Source organism: Thunnus thynnus, chromosome 6, assembly GCF_963924715.1.
Source record: "Thunnus thynnus chromosome 6, fThuThy2.1, whole genome shotgun sequence".
NCBI lineage: Eukaryota > Metazoa > Chordata > Actinopteri > Scombriformes > Scombridae > Thunnus > Thunnus thynnus.
In genome coordinates, this window is record NC_089522.1 from 12,456,216 (window position 1) to 12,480,655 (window position 24,440).

Genomic DNA, 24,440 nt, shown 5'->3' on the forward strand with positions numbered 1-24,440 from the left:
TTAAAGACAGTTGATGAAAAGTCAATTAAAGGTTTGATTTGCTTGTTTGTATAACTCAAGTTTGTTTGTGTGTGTTTTGTTATTGCATATGTTTAACTTGCCTGACTTGAAGATCAGCTCTCTATCCCATGTTGTCCTTTTAAGCTTTTAGCTTTATAATTAATTAATAGTTGAATTATATGCCATTGTATCTATCTATCTATCTATCTATCTATCTATCTATCTCAGATCCTTTGATATAACACTACGCTATAACAGACCAGCCGATTTAAATAAAGGAGTCAATGGAAGATTATCAACATAAATTTCAGTTATATATAGTTATATCCCATGGAAGAAGAAGAAGAAGAAGAAAACCAAGCGGGCAGTCGACTAATGGACACAAAATAAATGTATGTGTGAGTTTGCTTTTGAAGAGAATCAACAGGTATTGTGCTTTTATCCTTTATAGCGCCCCCTGCCAGCTGCATGAGGGACTGTCACACTGATAATTACCATTAATTAAATAATACTAAATACTATAGTCTATCTCCTTTAATTTCTTCTCCATTTTGATGTACTAAAGCCAACTGTAATGTGGGTTGGGTTGCTGCCAGGGGTGGGGGTTAATTGTTGTGTAATTGTTTGTATATGTTGTTTGTTATCCTTGTTAAACAATAAAAAAAGTTGACAACAAAACAAGTGGTATGATCATATTTTCAGGGATTCATCAACAAGTGGGAGCTGGTTACCAAAAAAAAGTTTCAGAATTGCAAAACATTGGGGTAAAATCTTGTTGCATATTAAATAAATGCACAATTGACCTGTCTTGTGTCTGTGTGAAACCACACACACACACACACACAAACACACACAAACACACAGTCACACACACACACACAGTCACAGTGCTGCTGTTAGCTGTTGTTTGAGAAAAGAGATGAAAAGGCCTTTTGTGGCTGGGAGGTCAGCCCTATTGACCAGTAGATGTGTGAGTAGAGTCCGAGCCTGGCTTTCCCACAGTCTGTCTGTCCACTCACAGTTTAATACCCTCCATCAACAATCGAAGTGTGCCATGGGTGAACAAGCAGGAGTTTTATTGTCGGCACCTAAAGAACACACAGTAAAGTGCAAAAAGTTTGATTCCACAAGCTGTTTGGTCCATTTCATTTTTGGAAAATGAATATTCATCATCACACGGTATTTAAAATGGATGTATCCTCTGAAAATCAAAAGCCTGGTCTCAAGATTTACAAAATACTACAATGGGACACCCAAGATGTCCCACAATCCAGAAATATGGTACCAGCAGGAGTCAACATATTCTAGTGGTCTCATTTGAAAGCACAGTCGAGCAATATTGCAATACTGCATTTTTATTAAAGTCCTCACATCATTATTAGTTTGTGTAAAATGTTCTAAAAGGTGTCATCTCATTAGGACAATTTGTTTGTAACAGTTAAATATTACAATTAATTTGTAACAGTGACACTAGAAGATGTTCAAAGAACTTGAAGGGAGAAAAACTGCAAAGCAAAAATCTGAAATTGCAATGTAAAATTGAAGAAATGTCTTTGTTCCCAAAATGTGGATTAATCCCAGAAGTTTTTATGAATTTACACATCTAATTAAATCTCAAAAACATGCTCATTTTTAATAAATTTTCTCTGGATGCCACCTTTGCATTAACTCCTGTCTTTAATTATTCCCTGGGTCGTCATCAGGAGCTGCAGTCCGTGTTCCCCTGTGTAACTGGAGGGTGAGATAAGCGCAGCCCCCTGATAAGAGACTGACAGCATATCATTCTCAGTCTGATATATATCTCAGGACTGGTTTTATCTCTACTGGCCAGCCTGTGTCAGCTCCACCTCTGAGTTATTGATGTGTTTCTCATTGTTATGAATCCCAGCCCTGCCAAGTCACAAGACCTTGTTATGCTAATATCTCACTATAAAATGAGCAGAGACTCTTCCAGAGAGATCAGAGCAAACACCGTCATCCAGAAGAAGCCGCTCACTTCACCTGCACAGACATGGCTCCCTGCTCCACCAAAGACTCTTCTGGTCACCACATCAGGATCTCTGTGAAAGACAACATCAAAGTGAGTACCAGAAGGGATTTTAACAGTCAGATAGCATTTGTATTATTGATTTGAATCATGAACTTACTTTCTTATCTCCTCTTCCTCAGTTAAGAAAACCTGTTGTGGAGAAAATGCGCAGAGATCGCATCAACAGCTGCATCGAGCAGCTCAAGATCATTCTGGAGAAAGAGTTTCACAAGCAAGAGCCCAACTCCAAGCTGGAGAAAGCCGACATCCTGGAGATGACTGTGAGCTTCCTAAGGCAGCAGCTGCAGCCGGGCCTCTGCCAGAGCGACTACAGTCAAGGCTACTCTCACTGCTGGAGGGACTCTCTGCACTTCCTGTCTGCCGGCTCCAACACGGAGGCCTCTGTCACTCCTCTGCAGGGCCTCCAGCAGCAGGAGCAGCAGCTCCTCCAGGCCCAGAGAGCCAGCAGCTCCTCCCCAGACTGCTCCACCCTCAGGCCCACCACGCTGCAGGATGGCAGCAGCAGCAGCAGAGGTCCCGTATGGAGGCCTTGGTAGAGACTCTGACACACAGACACTGTGAGACCTGAGGGGAGCTACACTCTCCCTCACTATATGTAGGAAATATGCATTTCCAGCCTGCTCATTCATGGTGTTACTGAGTGTTTTGTTTCATCATATTGATGAGAAGATGTGTAATAGGTATTCTGTTGCCTCACTGTAATAACAAGTTCACAATGGAGATCGTTCACCACTCATGCAAAACTTCTCCTTCCAGGGAACATATATCACAGTGATGTTATTAGCAGTGTTTTGTTACTCTATGTAACCGAAAATGTTTTCATCGTGTGAAGTTAAAATTGCTGAGAAGTTTGAAGTTTGTCAATTATGTTTGAAACTAGCATGGCTAACTGAACATGTCTATTGTGACTTATTTTCCTTTAATAAAGGGAAGAGTCAGCCGCTAACAGCAAGAAGTCATTTGTGTGTGCTGTTCATTATAATGTATTATTAAAAAAAAGCTGCATATTGGAAATAAGATTTTATGGTGAACAATATGTTAAGTGTTTACTGTAACTTAACTTTTTATTTCAATTAAATACATTTTTACTTCTATTTAAATTTTGTGTGAATCTATTAATTTTGAATACAGTGTATTCAATAAACATGACTTCAGTGTGTGTGTGTTTTCATGTGATTTGGTGGTTTGATTTAGTCTTAAACAAGGTTGAATTTGATGCTTTTTCCAACAATTAAGGACCATCTGAGTGTTGTTTGTGAAATGGAGATAAAATTCATATTGTCATGTGCAGATCCATAAATTCCAATGGATACCTTTTTTCTATGAATTTAGTGAAAAAAAAAGATACTCAACACTTGCTTGTGTCTTAATGTTGTTGTTTTTGAGCTCTGAAGTAATATAATTTAAATACACATTGACCTGTATCCTAATACATGAGGTTTAAATGAAAGCAGATGATTGTTTTTATTTGCAAGTGTGAACATTACTTTTACCTCTAGTATTATGCACTGTATTTACAAACACTTCCTGATGTGCTGTCACTTCCTGAACCACATGTCACGTGACCTTCTTCAAAATAAAGACAAGCTTTAAACAGACGTTTGTGATGAAAACTGGCACTAAAGACACACATTTCCTTTATTTAAAAGGAAAATCTTCACTTTAAGGAGAAGTTTTTTGAGTTTTCTGTCTCATAAATCATGAAAATATGGATTCAACCATTTTTTTAACGATTGTATCTTTTTATTGTTAATTGTCATACAAAGAAATGAGTTTTAAGAGCCTAAATGTGATAGCAAACCAGCAATATCAACATCCTTTTACAAAATGTTAACATGTAAATTCACTTGCATGCACACACACACACACACACACACACACACACACACACACATACACACATCATCATCATCATCATCCTGATCCATAACATTAAATGTTTGGCATAGATAATTCAAAACAGAAGAGAAATATTCTCAACAGCAGCTGTCAGTATAACACAGTATGGCAGATATATACTGTTACATCGAGCAGTCCAAAGATAAACTCCACTGGAGTAAACAATCCTTTCACAAGATTTGACAAAACCATCATCACTTAAAACCAGCTTTAGACACAAAGAAAAAGCATCAAAACATCAGATCAGTGAATTAAAGTCAAAGCAGGACAATCTTCAAAATAAGTGAGAGCCTTCGCTTTTACTACTTGTCCATCAATGTGATGAGACAATAAGGAAACCCGCCATGAATGAGCAGGCTGGAAATGCATATTTCCTACATATAGTGAGGGAGAGTGCAGCTCCCCTCAGGTCTCACAGTGTCTGTGTGTCAGAGTCTCTACCAAGGCCTCCATACGGGACCTCTGCTGCTGCTGCTGCTGCCGTCCTGCAGCGTGGTGGGCCTGAGGGTGGAGCAGACTGGGGAGGAGCTGCTGGCTCTCTGGGCCTGGAGGAGCTGCTGCTCCTGCTGCTGGAGGCCCTGCAGAGGAGTGACAGAGGCCTCCGTGTTGGAGCCGGCAGACAGGAAGTGCAGAGAGTCCCTCCAGCAGTGAGAGTAGCCTTGGCTGTAGTCGCTCTGGCAGAGGCCCGGCTGCAGCTGCTGCCTTAGGAAGCTCACAGTCATCTCCAAGATGTCGGCTTTCTCCAGCTTGGAGTTGGGCTCTTGCTTGTGAAACTCTTTCTCCAGAATGATCTTGAGCTGCTCGATGCAGCTGTTGATGCGATCTCTGCGCATTTTCTCCACAATAGGTTTTCTTAACTGAGGAAGAGGAGATAAGAAAGTAAGTTTTTGATTCAAAGTCAACAATAATTAGACATTTATACTGTAAAACTGGTGGAAAAAAAACATTAAAATCTACTTCAATACTCACTTTGATGTTGTCTCTCTCAGAAATCCTGATGTGGTGAATAGAGGAGTAGTTGGTGGAGCAGGGAGCCATGTCTTTGCAGGTGAAGTGAGCAGCTTCTTCTGGACAGCAGTGTTAGCTCTGATGTCTCTGGAGGAGTTGCTCCTCATTTTATAGTGTGAGATTAGCATAACAAAGCCATGTGGCTGAGGCTGGGCTGGGGTTCCCACACTCTGACCAGTGGGACTCCCAGCACAACAATAGATGACATGTCAATAACTCAGAGGGCATGTATCTGTGCTTGGCATGTTTCCCAAGATAAGCAACAGGTAATTAACACTTTATCAAGCAGTCATCTGAGATTTTATCACAGACTGAAGGTCAAAATTTAATTTTTGGATGTAAAATAAGGGGAAGTGATAAACACAAAAGAGCATCTTCAAAGGAGGAGGAGGAGGGGTGTAACTGCAATTAAAGACCAAATGCTTCACTGCAATAAAACAATATAAACTGAATACTCGTCTCTTCAAAGAAAGACACCTTTCCTCCAAAAAGCATTTTGGTGCACAAACTGGAACATTTGGACACATAAAAATCAACTTTAAAGAGTTTAAAAGTCAACTGGCTGCAGGTGAAACATTTTTCCCACCTGTTGCTTTTCTTACTATGTTCTGAGTCACGGTTTTTCTTTCCCTTCAGGGTTTTCCGCCGCAATAATGTGTGAAAAAACCCAGTGTGGTAATCTGAAGAGAGACGCTGCTGATCAAAGGCTGCTGCTGACTCGCGTCTCAGGTGTGAAAGTGGCGCACGTCCTCTGCGCGGCGCGAGCCACGAGACCGCGTGCGGTGCGGAGACGCAGTTAACGAGCAGCAAATGACCTCGTGTGCACAGCATGAGTTTTTGATTTAGTTTGTTGTTCCACTTATTCAGATCAAACACAGACGAGAACAAATATGACATATCACATGTAACTGTTTTCATCTGTTTAATAATCATGATGTGAACAACTGATGTTAATGATGAAGCTTTACATGATGAGAACTATAGTGTCTGTGCCTGAAAACAAGTCAGAATTATATATGATATTCATATAATTTATCCCAAACTGTCCTAATCAGAGGTTCATAATAGTAACCTATAACACTCATCATTGCACCATTTAGTGATTTAGTGTGCAAAATTATAATTTCATCTTTTTATTTAGTTATTATTACATGAAACAACTTATAGCATGCAAGCAAGCAAGCAACTCTCACTTCATATTGCAGATATTTGAGGCCAAACTTCATTTTGTTTTTATGTTTCGTGGGAATTTTTTTTTCTTCCAGAAACTGAACTGCATATTTCAGTTATGTTGTTTTTAGTCACATAATAGTCGCAGAGTTCTGCTGAAAGCTGTAAGCATGCAGCCTTTAATCATAAACTCTTGTCTTTCTTCCCTGATGTCTGCAGGCTCTGTTGTAAATGAACTGTCTCAAATTAGTGTCAAGTTAATGGTATTATGAGCGCGCTGGCAGTGTGCCTCCGAGGGCCTCCATCACTGGCTGGCCCCAGATGTGAAGCCGGCCTTGTGGGTGCAGTGTGAGTAGTCCCGTCTCCCCAGTTTCCCACCAGTCCCCAACATCAGGGTAAATGAGCTACAAAAGCCATGCTGCTCCTCAATGCTCCACTGGGAATGTTAATTGATCTTTTGTTGCAGGACAAACAGAAACTCTGTGTCCTCGTCCATCTGGGAAAAATCAAGTCAACTGGCTTCACTGCCTGGCACAGAGCAGTCCGTCTGCCTTTGGTCTGTGTTGGCTCTTTTAATTTCAGGTTTCAGCAGTTCATAATGGTGAAAGAAGTACTCAAAGTTTTAAATGAGTCAAAGAAGTAATTCAACAACGGAAACATACTCCTCCTTTTAAAAATGATACTTTAATTCAGAGAATATCAACACACTGGCAACATTTCCAGCAGTCTTAATCAGGTAATCAAGTATAAAGTCTTCCAAAATATAATAATAATAATAAATAATACAATTTTGATTAGATAAACATAGTTAATTCCCTCCTTTGCCCATCTGAGCAGGTTGGTGACCTGTTGATATTTTTGGTGCTTTAAAGTTCCATCAAGGTAAGATGGAAGTTTGGATTGTAAACAACAATCTTAGTTTTCTTGCTCTTCATTTGCACATTCGGGTCATCTATAGGCAAACATCTCTCTTCTCTCTTGTCAATTGCCGATCTGTCCGCTCATTTCTGGCTTTATTATCTGTCCTCTCCACTGATTTCATTGTCGACATGTTTGTGTGAATTTGTGCCTCGTCTGAAAGTTAGTGTGCACTACACGGCTGCTGGGGGTCTTTGTCTACAAGTGTGTGTGAAGACGAGTTCCCCTCCCACCAGAAGAGAGCTCTGAATTCCTGCCATAAAGTCTCGGCCATTGCAGAGGGGCTTCCCGTCAGCCATCTCTCTGTGAGTGTGGTATCTCCCGTTTCCCACACTCTGTGCCTATTCACTGGCCCCTAGACGGGGACAATAGAAGTGTGTCTTGTTACACATCACATTAGCTACGGTGTTTGATCTCTTGTTGAAGGGGGAGGGGAGGCAGCTTCAGCCAGACCATCTGGCCTGGCCAACTAGACCCTGAGAAAGTCCCAGGCATGCCACATTCTCCACAACTTCTGCACACACAAATAGTTGTGAAAGACTTTTGTGGCACTTGAGACATAATTCAAGCACTAGACAGCATGCCACGGCCACCACAACAGAGGTGGGACGTGGTGATGTGCAGGGGTGTCGCCATACCACAGTTTTTTCCTTCTTTTTTTTTAAACACCTGTGCACCAGCAAGACCAGATGAAACTTGAGTGATCCCTGTGGGAAATATTGGATCACTGGAGGAAAAAATATGATACAGCAAAAGACAGATGCACAGCCAGCTGCAGTCATATCAAAAATGTACCTGAATAGCATCACTTGTGTTTTTGCACATGCAGGTGTTTTCAACTGATTTGTTGAAGTAAAATCAGGCCATTAAGATGTATTACACATTTACATCCATTACTTACGGTACAAATTATAATTTTAAATGTAAGCACTTTAAATGTGTGGCACCACTGTTCAACTCATAATGGAAATGTATCCAGTGTAGATATTATTATGTTGGCTGCACTTTGGCACCAGAATAAATAATATTTTGTTTTTCTTTTCACAATTGTATTAGAGAATTGTAAACAATTTTGAATCTTGTAGATTGAGTCTGCAATAATATTTAAAAGGTGAACGTGCACTTTATAGTTTTACATGTAGCCTCTGTTAAGGCTCCACTGTTTTTCAAAAATATTAGCACACTGAAGCAGTTGAATGTGAACAAGGTGAACATGCAGAGTTAAAGTAATCTATGATTACATGACAAACAAGGCCATTTTTAGCATCTCCTACACAGACTGCGGCAGGATTCAAACCTTTGTGCTCTCCCTCAAAACACAACTGCCCCCGCTCTCTTGAGCAAAGCACATTCACCTCAGAGCTGATAAACAGGTGTGGCTGAATAAAAGTGTGTAATCCTAAAGAGAGCTGCTACATTTACTTCTTCAACATCTTAACCAAAACACTAGCTGCTCCCTCCCAGAATTCATTCATTCAATCACTACTAACACACAAACTACTGTTTTTATGTAAGATTTTCTATGTACTTTGTCCTCAACACTCAGCATTCTGCAGATTTCTGAGAAAAAGTAAAAACACCACAATTGTTTATGTTTGCAAAACTTCATCTGAAGTTTTTCATTTATTTTTTCAATGTTCAAAGACAAACTTCTCATGGAAGCAATTCAACAGACTCTTTTAGTAAAGATTGATGTTTTCAATACAAAATCCCTTTATAAAAGGTATTAATTTGAAGATGAAAAAACATCTATTTGAACAATTATCAACAATAATAATATTCCTTCACACATAGGCCAAATAATGGTCACAAATAGTCATAATAGAGTATAATCATAAGAAGATTTACAGTAAAAGTGGATCCATAGGATCCATTTATGGGATGTTGTTGATTCATCAACACCAAGCTGATGAATTGTATCAGTCAGTGATACTCAGTATCAAAGATAGACAGAAGTTTAAACACATAAATCAAACAGTGTCTCAGACACTTAAAAGTTTCAACCCAATGTGGGTCTTACAACAAGATTCAGAAACGTTTGCAAAACAAACAACATTTTAGGATCTTTTTTCCCAGAGGAACAATAAACACAATCACAGAGTGAACACTTTAAAATATAAAGTATACCATGTGTATACATGGTGTACATATTCAGTAAAACCTGAACATTTCAGTCCTTCCAAAGGAATACCAGCACATTGTGCCTGTTTCATCACAATAAACTAGTAAAACAATATTGAATCTCCTGCCAAAGCAAAAGGAAACAGACTTCAGTGAGTCTTTAACTTGCTGTCCATGACGTTCACAGACGTGGTTCTCTTTCTCTGTGTGTGTGGAGGTGACGCTGCTTCCATCCTACCAGGGTCTCCACAGAGCACAGCCGGCCTGGCTCACACCTTTGCTGGAGCTGACCTGATGGAGCGGTGAGCCCGGAGGGGAGAGGGTGCAGGGACTGTGGCTGGTCCTGCTGGACGCCTGCAGGCCCTGGAAGTGGCTGAGCAGCCGCCTGTGGGCCTGAGTCTGGACCTCACAGTGGGACAGGAAGCTGACGGCCTCCTGCACACAGCAGGAGTAGCCGTCGCCGGCCGACATCAGGCCAGAGGTCATGCTGGCCTGCTGCTGCTGCTTCTGCTGCTGCCAGCCCCTCAGATAGGACACAGCCATCTCCAAGATGTCAGCCTTCTCTTGCTTGGAGTCGGGCTGCTGCCTGAGGAACTCAGGACTCAGCAGGGATTTCAGCTGCTCGATGCTGGTATTGATGCGATCTCTGCGCAGTTTCTCCACCATTGGCTTTCTCAGCTGAAAATGAGAGGGAAAAAACATTTAGTCCACTTGAATATTGGATTTTTTTCAAATTATATGAACACAATTCAAAAAGGGAGTTAAGTGAATTCATAGAAATAGTTTTTACCTTATGAGCTGGAGTCAGGTGTTCCTTAGAGAAGTTTGCTTGTCCAAAAACAGTGGGTGCCATAGCTGTGAGTCAGAGTTGTTCTGCTCGGTTCGAAGAGCCAGTTGAATCTGAGCTGCCTTCTCCTCTGCCTCTGCCCTGTATTTATACACCCAAATCTCCATATGAATGTGTGGGTCTTGGGCTTGTTGGAGTTTCTCACAGTCCCCCGGCCAATGAGAGCGCTGGGAAGGGCTTTGAGGAACGCAGGGCTGCCACATGCTCAATGAAGTGTTTATAGCCGTGGGGACAATGAGTGTGTCTCCGGGGAGCAGGTGGAGGAATAGACTGCGAGAGAAAGAGCCCGGGGTGGGGTGGCGGGGGAGGGAGGAGGGGGTGTAGCTGGGAGAGTGACCCAGTGCTTGTGTTGATATGGGAAAGTGGTGACCCCAGAGGGAAGCATGCCGCTCTCTCATGTCATCTCCACCGCGACGTAATTGAGCACAAAGTGCCTCTGCCACCAGGCACACGTGGGTGTTACAGAGGGCCAGCCATTAGAAAAGACCAACATGCAGCCGCTTCCACCGGTTTGACACGGCAGACTTCCTTCATGGAGCTGTGCAACAGTTGAGACGTCTCAGAGATGGATAGCAAAAGAGCTTCTCTTTAAGTTTTTGGATTAAATCTACTTGATAAAGCAAAGAGAATGCACACACAAACCAAATCAGCCTGTTAATAAAACATCCTTTCTTAATCAGAATCTTATAAGCAGTAACCAAAGAGGGGTCCTATGTGAGATCTGCCAAAGTTAGAGCAACATTGATTCTTTCACATGAGAGATTTATGTATTAGTTTCCTCTGAGCTCTTCTTGATTAGAGTAGGCAGCAACTTTTCAGAAAAAAATATCTCAGAGAAGGATAATTCTGGTTCATAATTATATTATTAATTTATAACTCATTTTGTTTTCCCTAACTTAACAGCTAACATTTCAGATACTAATATTCAGTCTTATAGAGAAACATGTAGGATTTGAAAACAAGTTTCAGTGCTTTAAAATGATCACTGTACCATTTACAAAAGCACAAATTCACAGGAGTTACTTGGATATTTTCAGATAGTTTTAAACCACATCAGCTCACTGAATCGACATAAACTCTCCATTCAACACTTGGCAACTCCAGATAAGTGTCATTAAAAAATCAGTGCTCATTAACACTGGACATTTTGCTGTGGAAACGGCTCAGTAGCCACGCTTTTGAAGTTCAGTCTGTCATCTTTAATTTGATGGTAGATGAACATGATTTGAATTGTTAGAGAAGAAAAGTGCTTCAAGTGTAAACATCTCAACAGTCTCCACACTCCCAGCACATGCTCACACATCAGCCACAGACAGACACACTCTCATTCACTTTCTCTCTCTCCCCCACACACACACACACACAGCTGGCTGACCTGCCTGCCGCTGGCCACGTCTCAGTCACACGCTCCCTTCCTGCCTGTGTGGAACGTGGGAGCCACTGTGGTCCCAGGCTTCCCACACTTCAGTGTTAATGACACTGAGGCCAGCCGCACAAAGGAAGTGTGCCCCATCAAACAAAGATTGAGTGACCAACCCCCTCCCAACACACACACACACACACACACACACACACACACACACACACAAACACACACACACACACACGGGAACACAGGGCTGTCAACAGGGCTTCCAGGCACACCATCTGGACGGATCGTACGCTATTGTCGGCCAATCAAGCATGGGAGACGCTCACCGTGAGAATTGGAGAGGCTGAAATAGAGACAGAAAGATAAATAAGAATAGAGAGTGTGTGTGTGTGTGTTTGTGTGTGTTTGTGTGTGTAGGGTGGGAAACTTCATGGATAGTTTGATTAAGTTGGTTTTCAAGGTATATTAGGGAGAAGTTCTAAAACTCCTAAGTTGTCTAGATAAAAAGCTGAGTAAGTGAATATTGAGCCACATTAAGAGGTTGTTGCAGCAAAAAAAAGATTCAGGGAAAGATACACATTTAGGACACAAATATAACAAGTTAATTATCTGTTATATTTGTGCACTAAAAGTTTCATTTTTCAACATAAAAACTAAAATACTGTCAGTTGTGATTGAGTCTGTGATGATTTAACTTTTTCTAAGTTTACTCCAATTTTAAAAAGTAAAAAAAGTAAAGAGTTAAAGCTCAGGTCATAAACTTCAGACTTAACATCTCTGTCCACTGTTTCTTTTTCAATAGATGTACTTCTGCTCCATGTTGGAGGTCTTCAGGCAGATGTTTTCCTCCATGTTCCCACCACATTTCACTCCCAGTCAATACAATAACAAGGATATCCCCCTTGTTGTGGCGCATCAGCTGAGCGACAAGCGACCTGCGAAGGGCCCCTCCCACCTGTTTGTTTGGATTGGGGCCATTGTAACTCCTGAATTCAACTAATTTATTCACTTACTATTGTCATAACACTGCTTTGTGATTGGCTAAACGCTGTGAGAACCAGAATCACATTAAATCAATGGGAGAGTTGCTATAAGTATATAAAGGAGGGATGTCTTGGAGGGTAAAATCATAACCCTGAACGCCTCCTGAACCCCACACAGGCCTGGACTGACGAGACGCCACCTGACTGCGTATTCACCATGAGGGATCAACACACAACGTAAGTTTAGATGAAGGAAACTCTAGAAGTTGTTGGTTTTACCCATCATCTTTTCATATGACTTAATACTCATCCAAGGTCATTCTAAGGTCGGGTTGTTTTAGTGTCATGGTTTTGTAAAGCCGTCAGTGTTGGTGACACAATAATTTGACTCACAGAGAACAGTTTTGTTTCAGTGTCTTATCAACATTGATTGGAAGCCCATCTGCATTTGGGGCAGATGTTCAAAGTGATCTGTTAAAGGACTAGTTAACCTAACTTACCAAAAAACATTTTCTCTACTTACCTTTATTGGAGTTTAACCAAGCAGCATCCCGATACAATGGGGGTCATTTTCATTGCACAGATGACACTGACATCAGTTTTTATGGAGGACACTGATTCTTGATAGACCTTGTCATTTTTCAACAATTCAAGTCTGTTTCACCTCTGTTGTATTGTGGCAGCAGCAGAAATCTCAGATGTTTATCTCAGAACGTGGACACACTTAAAAAACTGTGTTAAGTGTTAAGAATGAAAATGTTCTTTTTTTGTCATTTAAAATAGTGAACGAACCCTTTAAATTGCTCTTCTGGTTGTGGATTTCTGTCTACATTTAAAACTGTATCCAACACTCATCTGTTCCTTCTTCTCTCTCCTCAGCATGTGTAAGATGATGATTTTGGAGAGGAAGTGCACAGACAGAGCAGTGAGGGTCCGCTCAGCCCTAGAGAGCCAACTCAACACTGGGATGTCCAGCTCTGACATGTGGGACAAGACAGTCTCCTTCTTCACAGTGAAGAAGGCCTTGATTTTCCACAACGGCTACAACAAATCCTCAAGACAGGCCATGCGGCTCTTCCCCTCACCTGCTGAGGATGTGGCGCCGCTGTGCTGCCAGTAAGGAGAGGACACACATATGATGAAATGAGACGGGACATGCAGGACTCCGTGTGTGTGTATCTACAAGCTTCGATGCACTGAACACAGCAGCTTTGTGTCAAGAAGATCCAGATGGAAAAATATTTTTCAGATGGAAAAAAAGGGACTGTAAACCTATTTTTTTAAAGCTTTTTTTCTTTTTTAAACATTTTATTTGGGTGTTTTCCATCCACAGAAAGTGGAAAGGATGAGTGTCTTCATCTGTGACCATCTACACTGTGATCTTATTGGTCCACATTTGGGCCTTTAAATGTGCATTTTATGCCTTGAGCCTCAGCACTCCTTGAGACTGGTCACTTAAAGACCACGTTGTCGAGGTTGTGTGGAATTAAAAGCCATATTCCTTTGTATAAAGGTGAAATGTTTATGCCAATGCATACTACTTGTTTAATGTTGTTAAGACATTGTGAATGATGTTATTTTTAGTTTCCATGTATAAATGTCTCGCTGAAAGCTACAAGTGAAATGTGCAATATGTGCTTTCATATGCAAAGTGAAAATAAATTGATATTGATGTTTATTTACAGTTTGTGTTGTTACAGATTATTTTGACCAGCCATTCTCAGATGTAAACTATAGACTAGATGCTCCATACCATGTAGTCATGGTCTTGAGTCAAAATTAAAAGTGTATTTTGTATCTTATTCCCAGTTTACACTGGAAATGGAGAGCTACAATTGTCATGTCGCCCATATTGCAACGTCTTAAAGAATATCGCCCTCCAGTGGCCTTTATAAAATAATACCTCAGATATAATCCACAGCAAAGGTTGAAGAAGCACAGGTGAAAGTCTTCATCAAAACTGTTCCCTGAAAAGTCCTCACGGTCTTTGCTCTGATTTCAGGTGTGAAAGAGCAGAAAAAAACTGCTGAGATGAGAGACTTCGTCTTTTGAAGCCACATGTTCAGGTTGTTGTAACCCCCTGTGTGTAGCAGTAGTGTGCATGTCTTACTGGAGCCTGTGGAGTTTTAAAAGCCTTGCGTAAGGGCCATGTAGTGGTTTTGGTTATAATCTCAGGTGTTAAGTAATCTGCCAGAGTGAATCTCAACCTGTGAAAAAAGTGCAGTGATGTGCTCTGATATTATGTGGATCATTCTTCTATTGTTGCACAGAAAGAATAACAGTTCGCTGACGGAGATTTCCCATCTACAACAGTTCTCATGCTCTGTGAGGTCATCCTGTCTGTCTGTACTGGGAATGCTGGAAATGTGAATGGGGGTGACTAATAAACTAAATAGCAGGTCAACACCATAAAGGGCTAAACATTAGTTAAAATGTGGCAGTTGAAGGCTGCTGTTTTGACCTCAAAAATGTAATAGCTGTGAAATAAGCTCTATAGTTTGTGCTGCATTTTAACCTTATATTACAGCAGCTTTCTAATCCAGTAAAAATCTAATTCAATGCAACAAAAAACCCACCCTAAAACAATACATTATAAATTTGTCAATTCTTTGTCTCTTCACAGGACATTTTAACAGCAATAACAGTGCAGGTCTTTTTCACGGCAGAGTTTTACTTGTCATAGCAGGAAAAGCACAACTGTTACTGTTAACATCAATAATAGCTCTGTGTCAGTAAGTTATGACAGTGTGACAATGATCCAGCACACACAGTACCAGCACCATGAAACTGAAGCAGCTAAATGGAATAAATCCATCATAAATTTTATTATTTACACCTGTGCTTCTCCTACTGTGACATGTCAAAATGTAAAAAGTAAATAAGGCCTATTAGCACCATCATATGCTGAGTTGAAACATTTGTTTTAGTCTAGATACAGAAAGTGATGCATCCTTTTAAAGAGTGTAAACAGAAGAGGTTACCCTGGATCAGATTTGGAATTATTACGGCTTTATTAATCATAGACTAAATTCAAAAAGCAGACATTCAGCAACATTTGAACATTGTAGCAGCGGGAATAGGCGAATTAACAATAAACTGGGTGAACTCCACACCATGCATTCAGCTCTCAAGTACAAGGACTCCGTGTTTTAACTGTATGTTGAAAAGTAGATCAATCGCTGAGGAGAAAACTCAGCGGCACTTTGCTTTCCAGAAATCAGTCCTGGGGATTGACAGAAGAGTGTTGCCGGTTATTTTGGGGAATACCCAAATCTTACAGAGTGAAGAGAGGCTTGAGAGATAAAGAAACTGGTGAAAAACAAACTGAATGACAAAAAAAAAAAGTCAAAGGAAAAAAAGTGTTTAAGGATATAATGTAAGTCTGTTTTATTATTAATTTAGACAGGTCTGAAATTTCATTGCAACAGATGGAATCATTCACAAAGTCCAAAGTTCACTTCGTCACAGGACGAAATTAAAACAAACTTTTATTCATCGTTATTTTCCCCATGTTGCTTCTGAGGTTGATAAAAGAAACCTTAAACATACGCACTAAATGAAACAAAAACTTTTTTCCTGTCCATCACTCAAATTCCAGTTAGAACCTACATGAAGACCAAACAGCAAAAATCCCGGAAGAAAAGGACAAGTCAGCTCGCAACCATGTGACACTTCTGCCATTTTAAAAAGCCCTGACCAAAAACAAACTTAAACCAAAGAAACAAAAAAAGGAAAACAAGATAAAATCAAATTCCACTCTTAATACGTGGTGGGTCAAATCCCAAAACATTTTTAGTTACCTTAACATTGCACCCCAATATAGGGAGGGGAAGGAATTTCAAAAGCCCAAAAACGTCCACCCTAAAACAGAATTCACAAGTTATTCCCTCAACCAGACAACTGTTGCTTGTTAGCGTGAATAATTTGATTCTCTCGTCACCACAGAGAGCAGCCTGCCGTTCTGTGACGATCTCTGATGTCCTTTAAATATAGAACAACGATGAAGCTTCGGGTTTCATCATCAGCGGGTCCGGATGGAGTTACGTCCTCAACTCTGGACTGATGTGGTCTGAATCAGAGGGGCAACGTGTAAATTCTGCTTTAGTGTGTTCCCCCCCCAATCCTTTAACAGCATTGTGTTTTTGTGTTAATGTTACATAGATGTTGCCAGAAGTGGATGATTTTTTTTTTAGACTACACATAGTTTCTGCTTAAGTTAATTTGAAGTTGTCATATGGGGGAGGGAGGTGAGAGGGAAGCATGGTGTATACTGTGTGTGTGTGTGTACTCTGTGTGTGTGTCAGTGTGTAAAAAGAGAGATTTGGTAGGTGTCCCAACGTTATTTTGCAGGGCTGTTGTGTGTTTCGTTTTTCTTTTGGAGGGTGTGGGGTGAGGTTGGCCATCAGGGCAAAGAGTTCAACAAATCCTGCAGGAAGAGGTCTGGGTCGGCGATTTCAGAAAGGAGACCTGGAAGAGAAACGTAATGTAAGGTTTCTTGTTAACATTCACGTCACATTGCAGTTTAGATCTTAGACCTGGAAACAATCTAAAGCCAAGAGTCGACCCGTCATAAATGACAAAGTAGAGATGCAACAGAGAAGACATCCCGACTCTAACAGCTGGGTTGTTGTAGATTTGTCCTGTTAGTATAATCTATAAAGGTGATCAGGTGTGTACATGTATACTGACCTACTACATCAAAGAACTCTGACAAGGATTCGGCGGGCATGAATTCATCCTGGAAGGCCCGGAGCACGCGCTCTGACGCCTCGTAGATGGGCATGTCGTTGTGACGGACATATTCTGCCAGCGAGAAGGACCAGCCCCCCTCTGTGTTGCTGGTGGGTACTTTCTGCACGGCCGAAGAGCAGAGAAGAAAAAGGCAGTGAGAGAAGTTAGTCAAGTAACAGCTGACATATCTCAAATGTTACATCACCTGTGCTTCAACAACACTGCACGATAGTCCAGCTGCGGTCAAAAGTTTGCTCGACTGCATTCAGAGGTTTTTGTTTTTGCCCCAAACATTCGGCGGTCTCCTTTTGCTGTGTCACTGTTCATCAAGCCTGAGTTTATGAGTTATCTTTGATTTATCTTTACATATACTAAAAAGATGGATTAAACATGTCTCCATGTCTCAGCAGTGTGGTGGTAGCGTCGCTGTTTTCTGAATCAAACAGCTTTTCAGTAGCGAAGATCTTTTACTGATCAAGCAGTGCAGGAGTATCCACACACGCTACATTCTCTCAAACATTTCTGAAGCTCAAGCACAGCAGATTTGAAACAACTTATGACGTGCGAGGTTACACTAATCGAGTCACGTCAGCTCAGACCAATCAGTGCGATCAAAGCATCCTGACCTAATACATCATACAGGAGAATATCATTGTGGTCAAGTTTGTGGCATCAACATGAACAGTAGATTTGAAATTATAACACATTTACCCTAAACATGTCGTAGACCAGATCCACCAGACCCCAGAAGAGAAGAGGCGAGCGATAGACTGCATATTCCTTTGGTGCTTTATCTGTGAGTCTGATAATAAAAGAAAAAAAGGAAGATGAAGGCTTGTTTTACTAAATATAGTCATTCAGTACAATCAAACAACAAATCTGCTTTAAGCAAACATTGATATGTAAGAAATGCTCCTTCCAAACTACAAACATCTTCCTGAAGAGACACAAAACATGAAAAAGCAATTTCATCCTGCAGTTTCATACTTGTTGGTGCCGACTGCTGAGACCTTGCGGGCGTGTGCGGTGACCAGGAGTCTTCGTAGGAAGTACATCCGTGAAGTCCTCCAGCGTTCAGGTGGCATGATGTGCATGGCCAAGATGGTGAAATAGTGCGGCCCTTCAACCTCGTACGAGTTCTCCACCCATTTCTCACATGGCTGCTCCTGGAAACTCTGTAGGTTCTTCTCCTCCCGTGACGTAGCTCTTGTACTGAGTTTTTAAAGTGAGACAGTAAACATACCAGCTGAGTTTTGATCAAATAGAGGGACTGATGGTTCATGTGTCATCTTTACACTTCATCACTGTCCTACATCTAGAAACTGGGCATTAGAACTGACTGAATGCATTTTTTATAGTCAGGTAAAAAGGTTCATACGTGTTGAGCACATAGAGCACAGTGTGGATGATGTAGGGGATGAGGTGGATGTTGCTCTCTCGGCCTCCTCCTCCTGTGTCCACGCTGAACGACTGTTCGGTAGCAAAGCGGAGGAACAGCAGTTTGGTGTCGTGGATGTTGAGTTGGTACGTGGGCTCCCGCTGGCCTGTGCACTCCTGCAGATATGTGTTGTGCCTGTGTGCCAGAGAGAAATCCAGTTGGGAATGATTCACTGTGTGACCAATCAAAGAATATTTTGATGTCTGTATGTGTGCTGATGCGTGTTTTAACCTTGCTAAACATGTAGCAAACGCTGATTCTGGCACATGTGGCCCCCACACAGGAAGCAGTCCATTGCACTTGGTGTTGGCGTTCTGAAGAGCGGCACTCTCCCACTCCTCTCGGCCACGGGCCAGTCTGCCCCGGAGAAAAGGAAAAATAAAAAGATGATTATATTGAATGAAAAGTGAGATCACAGCAGACAATTTCTGAGGTATTCTAAACATCAGCAGGTACATGCAGATGTTTATGCAGATGTTGTTACCTGACAGCTGCCAGATGGCAGTCATAGTGGACTATGTTAAAGTGCGACACAGTGCTGTAGCCCTGCTGTTTGCGGGGTTTGTTTTCAAAGTCCTCCAAGGCCACACGTTTTGTGAAAGTGTAAATCCCCAGGACTTTGGTTGGCTAGAAAAAGAGAGACAAGGACCGAAATGTTAATTCAGAACACGAGCTGGTTCTGTACACAAGATTTCCAAGTCAGCTGCATTCGTGTTTCATAATATTAGCTGTTATATTACTAGTTATATCAGTGGCAGCTGATACTCTAAACTAAACAGTGCGACTTTTGTCACCATCTCTGGTGTTGTTGTACCTGGAACTTGTAACCTTCTCTACAGATACAGCAGGTCAAGCCTGGTTCCTCTATCAGCTCCTCCATTTGCTTCAACAGTGAGGTCTTTGTCACCACCTGGCCCTTCTCATTAGTCTGAAAGGCAGAAAAACCCCAAAAAACATCAGTATATCATTGTGCTGTGTTAATAACAGTGAAACAAAGTGGCAGAGATACAAATGAGAAGCATTTAAACAAAATGAAGAAAAATAAAAATAATTAATTGGAGAAAAAAAAGAGAAACGTTATATAAAAGAGGAAAAGAGTACCGTCATGCCCAGTGTTCCCAGAGCTTTCTGTCTCATGGCCATAGCCATGCGCTTCTTCTCTGCTCTGGTTTCCCTGCGGGCTGCTTCTATTTTCAAGTTGACGTCGCTGTGCTCCCTCAGAGCCTCCAGGAGGTTTTCGGCCAACGTGCCGATGCCTTCGTCACTGGATACCTGCTCCAGCTTGTGCAAGTTGGTTATTGAATCAGTGCCTATCAGCACCTGCACAGAGGATAAGAAGACATCCGGTTAAGATAGTCCAAGGTTTTTGATGCCGAGTTTGTAAGAAGGGTCAAATATTTTAACGGTTCATCTCTTAACGACTCTTCTATGGCGTTTGGTACCTGTGTGGGGGGATGCTGGGTAGCCAAACCACGGAGCAATCTGAGAATGAAGGGTAGAGCTGGTCGAGAGAGGAACTTCTTCCAGACATCCGCGTCCAGACTAAGAAGAAGAAAACAGTTTAACCAATCAAGCACTTATATTTGATTATATCACAGGTTTTGATGGACTATCTTTGAACACTTGAAACTAGGAAACGTACTTTTTGGCGTTTGGGATATGTTTCTTCATGTAGTCCAATGCACTCTGTGTGATTCCTTTCTGGAGAATAAGATCTTTCAGCTGATGGCCGTTGCTGTTATTTTTGATTCCAGCAGCAATTTTACAGAAGCAATCCAAAAACACTTTGTCATCTGCACTATGCTCCTCGTCATACCTTAGAAAACAAAGACAGGGGTCAGTTTTACTCAGTCATGAATTTCAAAACTAAAACACTCTCCGTACACACATGGCACTCAGAGTGGCACAACTCTGTCTGAATGATCAGCCTGATTTGCTCCATAATCAAATAACTTTTCCTACTGGCAGAAAATGTGTTTCTATCCATTGAAAGCCTAGACGTTATCCATTTTGAAACTCCACATATTTTCTCTCATTTGTAAGTGAAAGCTGAGTGATGCCCACTTGTCAAAGCTGCAACATGGTTTGAAGCGCTCCACCAAGATCCTCATCTTCTCCAGTTCACCGAATGACAGGTATGGGATGATGCGCAGCAGACCCTGCAGCACGCTGGGGTTGGAGCGCACGAACAGGGTGTTGATCTGGTCTAACAACATGACCAGTTGATCTTTGTCTCCAGTGAGCAGCAGGTTACCCTGCAAAAAACAAGCAAGTCCAACAAGTTTAAATCAAACAATTGCAAGAATAGGATTTTTCAGGTTTTGGTAATATTACGGTGTCAGATTTTTCTTCTTTACTTGGAGGAGTGAATGTGTTTTCGATGGTTACCTTGTCCTCTGAAATCTCTGCATTGGCTTCATCCAGAATGATCTCCATGATGCTCAGGACTTGTTCCGCTATGGAGGCTCCACCACTGTCTTTGCTTTCCTGTTCTGCCACTAAAGCCTGACAGAAAAATACATATGTAGTTTTAAAAGACTTGGAAAATAAAAATCCTGCATAAAAATGCATTAAAATTTGATTGACTGCATTTTTCTGCACCAGAATGACCATCCTCCACACTAATGTCACACTCACCAGGTTCAGAGTTCCCAGCATGACGTTAAGTGTGTTCATCTCTGGTTTGACCAGCTGCTGCCTGTTGATCTTCACTTTCACACAATAACTGAACAACTTGAGCAAAACCTGTGAGTGAAAAACACACTGATCAACCTGTAGCTCTGCTGTTACTGATGAACTGCAGTGATCACTTTTTTCCTGCTGCTGTAAATGCCAGATTTCCCAAAGTATGATTCATTGCTGTATTCTACACGGCCTATGATTTACTTTCTATGTTAACTACTGAAATAGCTAACATGATACAAAAGAGCCACGCTGATGGGGTTAAAGCTTGAAAATGTGATAAAAATACAGACTTTGATCTGCCTTCATTCCCAATATTTTTGTTGGAATATGTTACAAAACCATTTTATTTCTCATGTATGTAACGTAATTATAAACTGCTGCCTGAACAATATCTTATAATCTTAGATTTCAGTCTTTCAGTAAAGATAAGTGATTTATTGTTGAGCTGGCTTACAGTGAGCAGGTGTCGTCCTTGTTTAAAATCTTTAATTCCAGACAGCCGGTTCAGCATACACTCCAGTCCTCCACACTGTGCCATGACTCCTGCCATCTTGTAGACCTCTTCATCATCCTCCTCCTCATCTGTAAAAAGGTGAAAAAGTTTTAAATTTTAAAGTTTTTTCCCTCTTTATCATAATGAGATATTACACATTCATCTTTTCCATATAGGCACACGTGATGGCAAAGAACATGTAGATTATGAGACGTTAAGAAGCTTTGACTCATAATTATGAACAAACTGTGAATTAACAGTAAATCTAACCTGTGGTTGAGTCCAGTGACTCTATGAACTCCTCAGTTGCGTCTCCCAGCAGACCTCTCATTCGATAAATGATTCTCATCGGCTCACCCTTGAAAGAGAAAGACAACAGGCTCCATGACTAACAATAAATGCATTATTACACTGCTTTACAGACTGTTATAAGAACTGAATGAAAATTTACACAAGTCCAAACGTTGTAATGTTGTCATTCTTTTACTGACAAACTCATTAGGACTCTCACCTCGTTTGTAGGGCACCAGACCTTCTTGTAGACTTCTGCTACTGACAGATCCAAGCTTATGATTTTGTTGTTCACCAGAAGCTGAAGAGAACAGAGTAGCATCAAATATATTTCTTGTAACATGTCAGCTTTTAGAAAACGACAAAGAGTTTGATCATTTTACCTCCATGCCGCTGTCGTCTTCAAGAAGCGCCACCAGGTCGCAGTCTTGGCAGATCTTGTTCTTGATGTCCCTCATTAGAGGGCCGATCCCGGGCTCATTGCTACTGTAGGGGTTTCCTGGCATGCGGCCCTGGAGGAAGTCCTCCTGCTGGGGATCCTTTTCCAGGGTCACGAAGAACTCTGTCACCTCATTTTCCTCCTGAACACAAAGGATGACACAGAAGCTTCATATGAAGGAAAATTCACAGCTACACTGATTTAAGAGCAGTATTCTGTAGGACTTTTTTTTATTGAAATACAGCGGAGTAAAGGTTACTCACAGGATAAATGATGCTGCACAGTCTCTCAAAAATGAACACGGGTGTCCTGTAGTCATCCAGATTGTACCGCTTTGCAGTCTCAATGCACACGGCCATGAAGGCTTTGGTTTCAGACTCAGTACCTATGAACAACAAAACAAGATTGTTTTAAACAAATACAATGATTTTGCTACATTACTTCATGAAAACAGAAGTAATAGTAATTTACTTATTTTACTGAGTAGTGGAAACAGTAAAGAAAGACTAATGTACACAGAGTCCAGCTGCACCACGTTCCTGCTCTGTTGTGGCTGCCAGAGACGATCTGCTACCATTCTAGCTGGTGGTACATTCACTTGTGAATGTATTTGAATGCCTATATTGGCAGCTGACTTAAAATTAAATTTTAATGATGCTTTTCATTTGTTACTGACTTTGTCTTGACACATATACAGGCCCCCTACTACTGTGATGACATACTGTGTTTTAATGCTGCTGAATTCATGATATAGTTGTTCTCATTTACATATTTCGTTGTCAGATAACTGAACAAAAATGAAATTTGACTGCAGCTCATAAATACTAACAACAAGCAGTCATTACCAAGCTGCTGAGCGGCAGATAAAATTATTTTATGATCACGACATCAGACAAAATTTTAAATTAAATACAGGTTAATGACAGCAGCTGTGCTTCGAGATCAGCTCTAGTGACATTTAAAATGAGTGATCACAGAGAAAGTTAGAAGCAACAAAAGTTGTCATATTCAGGTGGAGCCACATGGATCTGTTATCTAAATGAAAATCTTGGCAAAACAATTCTGAACTAAAGTATATTATAGATGAGGCTACTGAAGAACAGACGCTCTACTACTCTACTGGTGTGCAGCTGGAACGAGACCCAGCCAGATCCTGAACATTCAGTTTGAGTAATAATAATTCATCAAAGCAAATCTCTTTGTAAATATGACTAGACCAAAGATTTTCTTTAACACTATTACGTATGAAAACAAAAATTGCTAAAATAATAAAATGCAACCGCGGAGCCACAATTTGCAACGTGGTTAGATTTCATGTCAGCTGAACTTGTGTCAGTGCAGACCTGTCGTCATGTCCTCCAGCATCTCAAGCAGCATGTCCTGAGTCTCATCGATGAGCTTGGTGCGCTGCACAACCAACTTCCTCAGGCACAGGTAGCCGTTGAGCACCGTGCCGACCAACCTGCTTTTGAAATGCCGCTTAATGGACTCGACCTCCACGAAAGAGGACAGCAAACCTGCAGTGGCACCAAACACACAATTTATTCAAATACTCAAGAAAAGGCATCAAAGCAACTTTAAAAAACGTATGAGCCTCAAGTCTCCTTGTGGTATAAAAATCTGTATTACTGACTCTATAAGGTTGGTGAAAGTCTCGCCTAAACCCTACCGATTCCTGTCAGATTTTATTGTCACATCAACAATAGGATGAAAACTAGCATACCAGTCAAGCTCTTGAGGGCGTAGCCTTGCTGCAGGTCTGTGCTCAGTGTAGCCTCCTCCAGAGCCAGCAGATTGGCTATTTCCTAAACAGAAGATAGAAAGCTCTAGTTTTATAAGGTGAAACTGACATAAAGTATGATATCTACTCAGTTAGGATACCAAACATTTGAAATGTAATGAAGTACAAAAAATTAACACTCATTTTAATGAATTTAACTGCATTTAATAAAACTTGACAAACAGTGGCACATAGAGATATTCTACAAAAACACT

General features: G+C 41.1%; 4 protein-coding genes across 12 annotated transcripts in view; 1 reads left to right on the plus strand and 3 right to left on the minus strand.

Moving 5' to 3' along the window:
• Positions 1–1,936: 1,936 nt before the first annotated feature.
• Positions 1,937–2,883, plus strand: LOC137185331 (transcription factor HES-5-like). Its single transcript, XM_067593670.1, has 2 exons — positions 1,937–2,080; positions 2,170–2,883. Exons 1-2 carry the CDS (start codon positions 2,012–2,014, stop codon positions 2,584–2,586), a joined length of 486 nt encoding a protein of 161 aa, XP_067449771.1. The 5' UTR covers positions 1,937–2,011; the 3' UTR covers positions 2,587–2,883.
• A 941-nt stretch (positions 2,884–3,824) lies between these two features.
• Positions 3,825–5,674, minus strand: her12 (hairy-related 12). The gene is made up of 2 exons (XM_067593671.1): positions 4,919–5,674; positions 3,825–4,806 (listed from the first exon to the last, which is right to left on the minus strand). The coding sequence occupies exons 1-2, from the start codon at positions 4,985–4,987 to the stop codon at positions 4,387–4,389; spliced, it is 489 nt and encodes a 162-aa protein (XP_067449772.1). The 5' UTR covers positions 4,988–5,674; the 3' UTR covers positions 3,825–4,386.
• Positions 5,675–8,687: 3,013 nt separating this feature from the next.
• On the minus strand, positions 8,688–10,137 carry LOC137185333 (transcription factor HES-5-like). Its single transcript, XM_067593672.1, has 2 exons — positions 9,957–10,137; positions 8,688–9,844 (listed from the first exon to the last, which is right to left on the minus strand). The coding sequence occupies exons 1-2, from the start codon at positions 10,017–10,019 to the stop codon at positions 9,401–9,403; spliced, it is 507 nt and encodes a 168-aa protein (XP_067449773.1). The 5' UTR covers positions 10,020–10,137; the 3' UTR covers positions 8,688–9,400.
• Positions 10,138–15,355: 5,218 nt separating this feature from the next.
• The window catches only part of ubr4 (ubiquitin protein ligase E3 component n-recognin 4), a 54,999-nt gene continuing 45,914 nt past the window's right edge, over positions 15,356–24,440 (minus strand). For all 9 annotated transcript variants that reach the window (XM_067591761.1, XM_067591760.1, XM_067591757.1 and 6 more), the window contains 21 exons: positions 24,169–24,250; positions 23,789–23,962; positions 22,709–22,830; positions 22,390–22,587; positions 22,227–22,307; positions 21,986–22,073; positions 21,677–21,804; positions 21,175–21,282; positions 20,926–21,042; positions 20,602–20,792; positions 20,180–20,353; positions 19,980–20,079; positions 19,639–19,857; positions 19,352–19,465; positions 19,022–19,164; positions 18,769–18,894; positions 18,478–18,672; positions 18,087–18,311; positions 17,811–17,901; positions 17,058–17,220; positions 15,356–16,835 (listed from right to left, as the gene is read on the minus strand). In XM_067591761.1, the coding sequence (XP_067447862.1) occupies positions 16,771–16,835; positions 17,058–17,220; positions 17,811–17,901; positions 18,087–18,311; positions 18,478–18,672; positions 18,769–18,894; positions 19,022–19,164; positions 19,352–19,465; positions 19,639–19,857; positions 19,980–20,079; positions 20,180–20,353; positions 20,602–20,792; positions 20,926–21,042; positions 21,175–21,282; positions 21,677–21,804; positions 21,986–22,073; positions 22,227–22,307; positions 22,390–22,587; positions 22,709–22,830; positions 23,789–23,962; positions 24,169–24,250 (2,904 nt within the window). In that variant the 3' untranslated portion in view covers positions 15,356–16,770. The remainder of the gene's footprint in view (positions 16,836–17,057; positions 17,221–17,810; positions 17,902–18,086; positions 18,312–18,477; positions 18,673–18,768; positions 18,895–19,021; positions 19,165–19,351; positions 19,466–19,638; positions 19,858–19,979; positions 20,080–20,179; positions 20,354–20,601; positions 20,793–20,925; positions 21,043–21,174; positions 21,283–21,676; positions 21,805–21,985; positions 22,074–22,226; positions 22,308–22,389; positions 22,588–22,708; positions 22,831–23,788; positions 23,963–24,168; positions 24,251–24,440) is intronic.

What these genes read in the sequence shown, in the direction of transcription:
- her12 (XM_067593671.1), bottom strand. Translation starts at nt 4,987, where the DNA reads ATGGCTCCCTGCTCCACCAACTACTCCTCTATTCACCACATCAGGATT. An exon ending in CTGAGAGAGACAACATCAAA is followed by an intron (nt 4,807 to 4,918) that starts GTGAGTATTGAA and finishes CCTCTTCCTCAG; the next exon opens with TTAAGAAAACCTATTGTGGA.
- LOC137185333 (XM_067593672.1), bottom strand. Translation starts at nt 10,019, where the DNA reads ATGGCACCCACTGTTTTTGGACAAGCAAACTTCTCTAAGGAACACCTG. An exon ending in ACCTGACTCCAGCTCATAAG is followed by an intron (nt 9,845 to 9,956) that starts GTAAAAACTATT and finishes TCTCATTTTCAG; the next exon opens with CTGAGAAAGCCAATGGTGGA.
- LOC137185331 (XM_067593670.1), top strand. Translation starts at nt 2,012, where the DNA reads ATGGCTCCCTGCTCCACCAAAGACTCTTCTGGTCACCACATCAGGATC. An exon ending in CTGTGAAAGACAACATCAAA is followed by an intron (nt 2,081 to 2,169) that starts GTGAGTACCAGA and finishes CCTCTTCCTCAG; the next exon opens with TTAAGAAAACCTGTTGTGGA.